Source organism: Dipteris shenzhenensis, chromosome 14 (genome assembly GCF_047967505.1).
Source record: "Dipteris shenzhenensis isolate YYH24624 ecotype China chromosome 14, Dip_SZ_1.0, whole genome shotgun sequence".
NCBI lineage: Eukaryota > Viridiplantae > Streptophyta > Polypodiopsida > Gleicheniales > Dipteridaceae > Dipteris > Dipteris shenzhenensis.
Genome location: NC_141609.1, coordinates 50,997,066 through 51,006,382, shown reverse-complemented (window position 1 = coordinate 51,006,382; position 9,317 = coordinate 50,997,066). Strand labels below are relative to the sequence as shown.

At 44.2% G+C, this 9,317-nt stretch overlaps 1 protein-coding gene across 1 annotated transcript; it reads left to right on the top strand.

The window, feature by feature from the left end:
* Positions 1 to 2,014: 2,014 nt before the first annotated feature.
* On the top strand, positions 2,015 to 3,392 carry LOC147894786 (ribosome-binding factor A family protein). Its single transcript, XM_087384919.1, has 3 exons — positions 2,015 to 2,459; positions 2,555 to 2,728; positions 2,838 to 3,392. Exons 1-3 carry the CDS (start codon positions 2,040 to 2,042, stop codon positions 3,066 to 3,068), a joined length of 825 nt encoding a protein of 274 aa, XP_087241045.1. The 5' UTR covers positions 2,015 to 2,039; the 3' UTR covers positions 3,069 to 3,392.
* Positions 3,393 to 9,317: the final 5,925 nt, after the last annotated feature.

Here is a 9,317-nt window from a genome sequence, read left to right as displayed (position 1 = left end):
AAATAGGGCCCTTAGTTGGTGTTTTGCGGCTACTAGCAATAGTAGTTGTCGGTTTTAAAAAAAAAACCTAAGCGGTAGGTCAATTAAGTCAATTAAGGTGATGGCGGCAAGCAAAAATTAAGCCCTTTGGAATTAAGCCATGTGTCAATGGCAAAATCTCCACAGTCTTCAACAGTCTTCTAGATCCTTTTGTGAACCGCCTCTCGTGAGTATATGAGGTGGGAGGGATGGGTTGGGGTGAGGGGGAGAAGAGGGAGCATAACGAGGCTGAGGTAGAGGGAGGCAAGAGGTGAGGGTGTACTGAGAGGGAAGGAGGATTGAGGGAGAGGAGTGAGAGAGCCAAGGGAGGGGGAGGGAGCAGAGGTGGGGAGAGAAGGAAGGCAGAGGGAACAAAGCAGAGGCAGCGACGCAGCGGATGAGGGGAATATACGTTAATGGAGAGCATACCTTAATTTGATTAATGGGGGGTAGCTCAGGCATGGACTAATTAATTAATAGATTTAAGCGCAGAAGCAATTATGTTCTCAAGTGCGATATAGATTTAAGCGCAGAAGCGAGTATGTCCCCCTTAATAAAAAATTGAAAATTCCCATTAATAGGTCTCCTTATGATAAGAAAATAGGATGCTTCAAGTTTTTTGTTTTTTTTGTGTGCGGGAAAAGCAAAATTGTATTATGTAGAAGTATATACATAGAAAAAGAACCGACTGCCTTAAAGCAAAAGGCAAAAAAATTTTAAACCTAGAATTGGCTTAAAGCTTTGAGAGACTCATTCTTATGACAAAAAAACTAGATTGTTCCTCCGCTTTCTTCAATGGCAACCTAAGCTAAGAACCTCCCCTTCCGATATCTGTTAAAGACTACGTCATTTCTAAATTTCCATATTTGCTTGAGGATTGCTCCTCTAATTATTTGCCACATTTTGTATAAGACATCATTCAGCCCTCCTTTATCTCCCAATAGTGCTATCTTCCACTTGACTTTAATGTGAATTTGATTGTTGCTCAAGCTTCTAACCACTTCCCTCCAAACTTAGCGCGTGACGAGCATTCCCAAAAAAGATGCATATGGGTTTCCTTGAATCCATTGCAAAACGGACAGACAAAGCTTACTTTGGGATTCCACTTGGAAATCCTAGCCGCGTTATCGGTAGTTTGTCCACTATCACTCTTCAAAGAAAAAAATCAATTTAAAAGGATGGAGTTGCCTTTCATATTCTCTTAACCCTGGCTGTCCACACATCCAACCCATCCAGTGGAGCATGAAACTTCCATTGTTTCTTAGGCAACCCCAAGATTGATTCTAAGCCTTCCTCCTTTAAATCCTTCAGATTAATTTCTGAGCCTTCCTTTAAATCCTTTAGATTAATTTTGGACAGGGGTTTACAGCTCTCCACACAATGCCTCTAAAATCCAATTCCTCCTTGTGTAATGACAAAATCTCATCCTTCCATGGATAGTAGACCCCTTTTGGAGCATTTAAACAAACTAGAAATCTGGAAATTTTGGCCCGTGACTGGTTGCAGCCTAGTTGAAGCATCCATTTAGAGCATAGAGCCTGGTATTTTGCTTTCATGCAAATAAGTCCCAACCCCCCTACTTCCTTAGGTGTTGCCACTACATCCCAATTGAGAGCTTGCCATCTTCCTTCCCACACAAACTTTGAAATGCATTTGTCCACTTTACTTAAATTGGATTTTGCAAATGGTAACACTGATAGTATGTAAACAAACAAAGATTCCAGCATATGCTTAGCAAGTGTTAACCTTCTTGCAAGAGACAAAGCCTTGCCAAAACCATTTTTCAAATTTAACTTTAACTCATACTTATCCTTCAAAGATCCTCTAGCCCCCAAAGGGCATCCAAGGTATCTTATAATTTGAATCCATTTAAACTAGAATCTATCAGTCCAGCTAACCCAACCAAAGTGCTATGGTCTTATCACTATTTATCTTAGAATCTGCACAGCAACAAACTCATGAACAATGTGTAAGAACCTGAGAATGTTCTCCTCCTTTCCTTCTAGAAAATTCGTGTTATCATGTGCAAAGAATTGGGAGAGAAAGGAGGATCCAAGGGGAAGCCTCGATTAAGTTGCTTTGATTGGATCAAACATCCCAAGGGAAGAAGGGACGTTTGTAGGCCAAGTTTTGGGAGAGACATGGCACTGTCCCTTGTTCCTGCCAAAGGCTCTCTCTTTTCCTCCTCACCCTTATTCTTGCCAACATGCGTCGCCGTCCCGAACGTTTTCGTCTCTCGTACTCGACGACACGTCCTCTGTATGGCGCACCCTCGACGTGTGAAGATGGTCGCCCAGCAGATCAGACGGGAGGTTGGCGACATGCTTATCAGGGATAAGGTCTTGCAGCACGCTATATTTCCTGAAGCTGCACTCGGTGCAGATATGTATCTCTCCTCGTTGGCCACCGTCAGCGACGTCGTGCTGTCGAAGGACTTGCAGGTCTGTCTCTTGTGCCAGTTCCGCTTATCTAACAAGAAATTATTGTTCGGAGTGATACTGCATTTTTGAATCTAGAGCGCTACTTCGTGGAGCAGGTTGCCAAGGTGTACGTTTCCATCTGTAGTGATGAAAGGGGAAAGGAAATTGTTATGGAAGGTTTAAAGGCCAAAACCAAGTATGTAAGGGCAGGTTTAGGCAAACGGATGCAATTGCGCTTGACGCCAGAGGTCCGCTTTATTTTGGACGAGTCTTTGGAAAAGGCCAGCCGGGTATAACCCTTTTTTTCCGGCTCTACTATGTTTGGATATTAATCTTGGTAGCTTCAAACGGACCTGTAGACCCCCAGCTTTGAATGTGAGCCTTTGTCGTTTGACGCAGGTGATCTCCATCTTGGATAAGTTGCGAAAGGAACGGGAGGAGGTAGAAACGGGAAACGAAGGGAATGATAATGAAGATGATGATAATTGGGATGACATCTTAGACGACAGCGAAGAAATAGATAAAGCGACTATATTAAAAGTCACAGGGTCAAGGAAAGCTATCTCCGAAGGGGAAGATGACGACATAACTGATTATCAGGACGATGAAAATATTGTGCTCATTAGATAAGGTTTCATTTTTCCATCATCTTTACCGTTTCATCGATCGTCGTGAATTTTGATGAAACAATTATACATCTTAGGCCTGGGTTGGGGGTTGAAAATTCGGGCACTGAGCAGTAAGATAACAATCTTTTGGATGACAGGCATAAAGAGTGCCCTTGTACATATGGACAGTGTAACGTAACCATGTAAAATCTCGGAGCAATCCACACAAGTCTGCGAATGGAATAGCTTTTTTTTGGTTGGCCATGGTGAAACTTATGACGGAGAGACGTGGCATGTATGGAAAACACAGTTCAGTTATATAGAACATCAATGGAAAGTACATTTTCTAGTCAAGCCATCTAGAAAGAAAATACATGATAAGGATTTACACTAAACTGTTGAATATTGAAAGTACAATAAAGGAATGGGTGGACTGCCTACTAAGCCAAGCTGGAATGGTTGGGAAGAGAGCTGGTCCTTAGACTAAGACATATTCAAATGTAAGCTCAAAGAGTGGCCCACATGTAAGACTTAGTACATTATTTGTGTAGAAGCTTAGCAAGAAGTGCTTAGGAATTCGTGGAATAAATGCACTTTGCAGAAAGCAGATTTGCTTTGGAATAAGTCCTTATATTACCAAACGGCATCTGGCAGCCCCTCTTTGCTCTAGGCATAGGAGACTTAAGTCTCGATCCTTTTTACAAAGTATCTCGTGTCTTGGCATCGAAGAAAATGAATCCCTCCCCATAAATGCTTTGGAACTCTTGCAGTAGGCGCTGCACTTGAAACTTGAAGATTGAGTGGTCCTTGAGGGGTAGTCCTAGATTTTATTTTCAATTTGGGTGTTGGGAAGAGGAGAGCAATGCCGATACTGGGGTAACGTGTAGGAACGCTACATGTTTCTCTTACTAGCTTTGATTGTGCTACACCCCTCTTTGAGTGGTAACTGTAAAGAGAGTGAAACCCTCTTCCCATACATTAAATCCATGATACGCGGCAGAGAATGCTTATTTGTGGCCTTGGCAATTACCAAGTGTCCAGTGAATACAATTGTAGAGTCCCACATTGGAGGGCTGCATGCCTCATCTTTGTCCTCACGGGAGTGGCTTGGGTTGACTGTACATGGCTATGGCTTGGGTTGGCTGTACATTGCTATGGCTGGCTGCGGAGGATGGAAGGGGCTATATTGCATGTGATGGGCTGAACTTGAGGAGGCTGGGAAGTTGCAGAGGCTACCATGAGGGGGCTGGTTTTGCCGAGGCTAAGGGCCGAACTGCTTGAGCTTTTGATGCTCTCGAATGAGGGATGGGGGGCCTTTTTATGCTGATGCCCCCACGTATGAGCAGCCGGAGGGCTGATTGGGGCTGTAGTATCAGGGCTGAGTGGGGTTTGTGGAGATGAAGAGGAATACAACAAGGGAAGAAGGTGACGATAGTTTTGATGGAGATATGCTGATGTGGTTGTATGTGCTGCTTGCCGAGGCAGTTGGAGCCACTATTGCTATGCAGTTTGCACCCTTTAAGGTTGTACTGTTAGAAATATTTATATTTCCTAAGGCAGTGGCTAATGTTATGTAATAAAGGTTTTTGCTCCTAACCTTAGTAAGAGGTTGAGTTTGTGGACTGAGTTAGTCACCACATATTCTTTGACTCTAGTTAGGGTCCATCCTAAGGTAGTCATAGAGACAAAACCCTAGCTTTATAGTTCATTTGTGTTGCTGCAATTTCATTTCAACTTGCTGCAGCTTCATTCTCTTGCGCTCTCTCGCTTCCATTTGGTATGAGAGAGTTATGTTTGATTTCACTGAATGTAAAGAGGTTCATTATTCCTCATATTGGTCTTGCTGGACTGCTAAAGCTGTCTGTGATATTTTGGAGAATATATATCAAGATTGTAACGAGGCTAGAGTCTCATTTTTGTGCCGAGCGCTTGATAGTTTGCACACTGATGAGGGTGACTCTATGTAGGATCATGTCACTCGGATTCAAGATTTGCGTGAGTAACTCTTGAATATCAATAAGATCATTTCAGTCTCACAGCTTGTTGCCACTACTTTAAACTCTTTGATGGAGTCTTATCTTTCTTTTCATACCTCGCTCAATCTTTCGATGCGAAGGAATCAGAATGCCTCAGGTGTTGCTTGCAAGATGAGCGTGGCTTCATGTTCCCATAGTGGGGAGCATGCTTTTCAGCCAAGATAAGGGCAAATAGAAAGTTTAGCCAAGTCGTGTGCCTCTAGCAGAGGTTTTGGACATGAAGTGGGAAAGATAAAAAAGGATGCCTCAAAGCCCTGTCATCACATCAGTGAATGTACGAAGAGGCTTGCAAAAGAGAAGAAGAAAGAGTCTGGTATGGCCAGCTCATCATGCGCTTCTGATGATACGTCCGCTCATTTTGTTGAGCATGATGGGGCCTTCTTTACTTACATCTATGATGTCTCTTAGGAGTCACTCATTTTCAGCGTGAATGAGACATGGTACTTTGATAGAGCGGCGCTTCCCACCATATTACCTCACATATATCCTTCTTTATTAAGTTATTCAGTGCATTGGTTGGCAAGTCTGTTTCTTGTGCCAACGACTCTTCTTATCCACTTAAATGGATTGGAGAACTTTTCAGTCACAGTTGTGGATGGATCATCTTTGCAGCTAGTATGTTTTGTATGTCCTTGGGATTAAGAAGAATTTCTCTCGAAGAGGTTACTAGGTCATCTTTGAGGATACTGATACATGGTTTATTGATAGGGAGAGAGACTATGTGTTCGTTTTCACCTGTATATTGTCACGTGTTTTTTCAGCTTGATGCATATGAGAAAATAGCAAGTTCAGTTTTTGTGTTTTCTACCTCTGCCATGCAAGATATGGAGTTATGGCATGCCAGCCTTATATTATTGCAGGAGCTCAATAGGGCTGATGTCTTATCTCGTTTGGAGACTCCTCCAAACGAGATAAGAGAGGTGCATCGTTTTTCCTTTCCCAAGGATGGTGGAGTCTGGGCTACATATAAATTACATTTTGTCTCCATATTTATGTTTGTGGACCCATGTGTATGCGGTCTCTTGGAGGTCATCTCTATTATGTTACATTCATTGAATACTTCATATGTTTTATCTGGGTCTTTGCTCTTAACCAGAAGCCTGAAGTTTGCAATGTGGTCAATTGGCCTTGGTTGAAAATCAATCTAATGCAAGTTGCAGACCCTTGTTCAGATCGAGGGGGGCATATCTATCCAAGGTATTGGGACAATTTTTTGCCAAGAAGGGCATTGTGCATTAGTTAACTGTAAGATATACTTCTCAACAGAATGGGAAGGTGAAAAGGAAAAATAGGTCACTTTCGGAAATGGGGAGATACATGCTAAAAGTAGGTTGTCTCACAAATTCTAGATAGAAGCCATCATGTGCTTGAATCATATTTTGGATAGGTGTCCCACTAAGGCACTTAAGGTCATGACACCTTATCAAGCATGGATTGGTTGTAAGCCCAATGTGGGCTATTTTCGTACATTATTGGCCCCAAAGCCTTGGCGCCCCTTTCAGTATTTCTTCATCAATTGAAGAGCGCCACAAAAAGATTACACAGTGAGTACCAACTCAAACACATTCAATGCTCTTCCCTCACTCGGAGGCATTGGTATCACAACACATTAGCCCTGCGGGGCTCTGCTATCACACCCATGTGACCACAGGCATCCATACTCAGTGCAAACACCCGCATTTTAACATGGGAGCCATTATTTACAGCCCAAGCAAGGCCAAATTCTCCCCAATCAAGCACAAGTGTTCACTGATCCACTAGGATACCCAAACAATGAGTGAAAGCATAACTGAGCTGCCCCGGTGCTTAGAAGCATAAACCATATCTGCAAGCATTCACTGTGATCACTCTGCCAAGCAAGTCTCTTCAAAAACACAGCCCACAGCTCATTGGCCAACATGGCCCCCAAGCATAATCTTTGTGTACATTCTTCTTACCAAGCATATACTATGCTGGGCATTACTTTGTTCACTCCTTGGCAGATGGCATTTATCTCCTCCCAAACGTGAGTCCACAGCTCGAGGCGACAATCAGCCTATTGTCCTTGAACCTACAAGCTGCCTGAAGTGCCAACATGGCTGCTCTTTCTCATCTGTTCGTAGCGTGCTCTCTCTCCATTCAATAGCCTGTGAACAGTCCATACAAAGGCCTGCAGGTGCACCGTACCACAACCCGTACTCAAATGTGGGAAGAAGTTCCACAGTCTGTGCACAGCCGTACCATTATCAGCAGCCTTTAATGATACATACACAGCCCGTACAAGCAGCACGTGCAGCATTCAATGCTCCGTATAAATCCGTACCAACAGCGTTGAGAGCTCCATACACAGCCTGTACAAGCAGCAGTCAATGCTCCGTACACAGCCCGTACCAGCAGCAGTTAATGCCCTGTACTGCATTTATTGCCTGCGCAGCCATCTGTACTGTCGTATGGCTTCAGCAAGGAAGGAAAACCTCTCTGTGCCCTTGCAGCCTGCATTTAACACCTTCCGTACCCGTACGGCCTCTCGCAAGCACCCGTTAGCCAGCCTTTTGTTCACTGCCTCTCCTTGCGCGGGCTGCCTTCCTCTTTCTCCCCCGTAAGCTTCTGTCGCCATCCTTCCTTGCCCAAGGCCTTCCTTGGGTTTCCTTTCCAAAAGGCTCTGCATGGGCTTGCCACGTGGCAGCCCATGCCTTGAGTTGCCCCCAAGGGCCTCATTTGCCCCTAGGCCCCCCCCCTCCCCGAGTGGGGCCTTTTTTAGAACAGCAATGCCCAACCTTAGTTCTAAGGTTCTTTGGGCCCCTCTTGGCCCTAGAACTTGCATTTGCCCCCAAGGCACAATTTCTCAGGCGGCGGAAACTTACACACCCTGATCCCGTGACCTCACCACTTGATTCCCGGGATCGAGGCCACATGCGAGCATTAAAACTCATGCCCTCGTGACAGATGCTGTAGCACGTAAAGGTACAATAGTGTAGAAAGCAAGATCAGTACCTCGTTGGCTGCTCCATAGCCTTGAGGACAGCAAGCTTTTGCACCTTTGTGCACCACTTCCTAGCCATACATGTGATGATGCATGAGATAATGTGCATTGCATGTAGGCAATGCAAGCGGAGATTGAATCCATTAAGAAAGACCACACTTGGGAGTTGGTGGACCTGCCTGTTGGCAAGAAGGTAATTGGCATGAAGTGGGTGTACAAGCTCAAAAGAAAATCTGCTGGTTCCATACACAGGTACAAAGCTTGCCTCGTGGCAAAGAGCTATGCATAGCAGAAAGGCATAGATTATGATGAAACCTTATACACTTCTCGTATGATTGCCGTTAGGTGTGTGGTTGCATTGGCTGCATGTCATGGATTGGGAAGATCTTTTAGGAGGATGTCTATGTTTCTCAGTCCACTGAGCTTGGCATGCAAAGATACAGGCCTTTTCCAGCCAAGGAATGTAGAATAGTCCACATGAGAGATTCTCGATGTCAGGAAGGAAGGGGGGGATTTGCTCATTATTGTTCTCTTTGTCGATGACATGCTGCTCACTTCCATACCTAGGTATAAAGCTTGCCTCGTGGCAAAGGGCTATGCACAGCAGAAAGGCATAGATTATGATGAAACCTTCTACACTTCTCGTACGACTGCAGTTAGGTGTGTGGTTGCATTGGCCGCATGTCATGGATGGAAGATCCTTTAGGAGGATGTCTATGTTTCTTAGCCCATTGAGCTTGGTATGCAAAGATACAGGCCTTTTTGTCCAGCCAAGGAATGTAGAATAGTCCGCATGAGAGATTCTCGATGTCAGGAAGGAAGGGGGGGATTTGCTCCTTATTGTTCTCTTTGTCGATGACATGCTGCTCACTTGTACTAAAGCTGCAAAAATTGCAGATTTAAAGCTTGAATTGTACCAGACATTTGAGATGTCAGATTTCGGGTACTATTTGGGTGTCCAGTTTATATAGGATGATAGAGATCTTGTGTAGCGGGAGATAGACTGTCCTCACTCTCTCCTACCCAATACTAACTGCAACTGCAAAATGATGCACTCAATTTACAGAAGTGATGCTGTGGATGTGAGTGAGAGAATTAGAGGGAGAGAAATGTAGTGGACCCTCGAAGAGGAATATATAATTGAAATGTATGAATGCCCAAAGATCTGAATATAACTGTATATAGGAGGGGCTGGAACCCTCACTGCAAAACTGTATAGACTAGACTACCTAGAGGAGGTGAATCCTCACTAGGTCCCTGTAGAGGCTGAGGC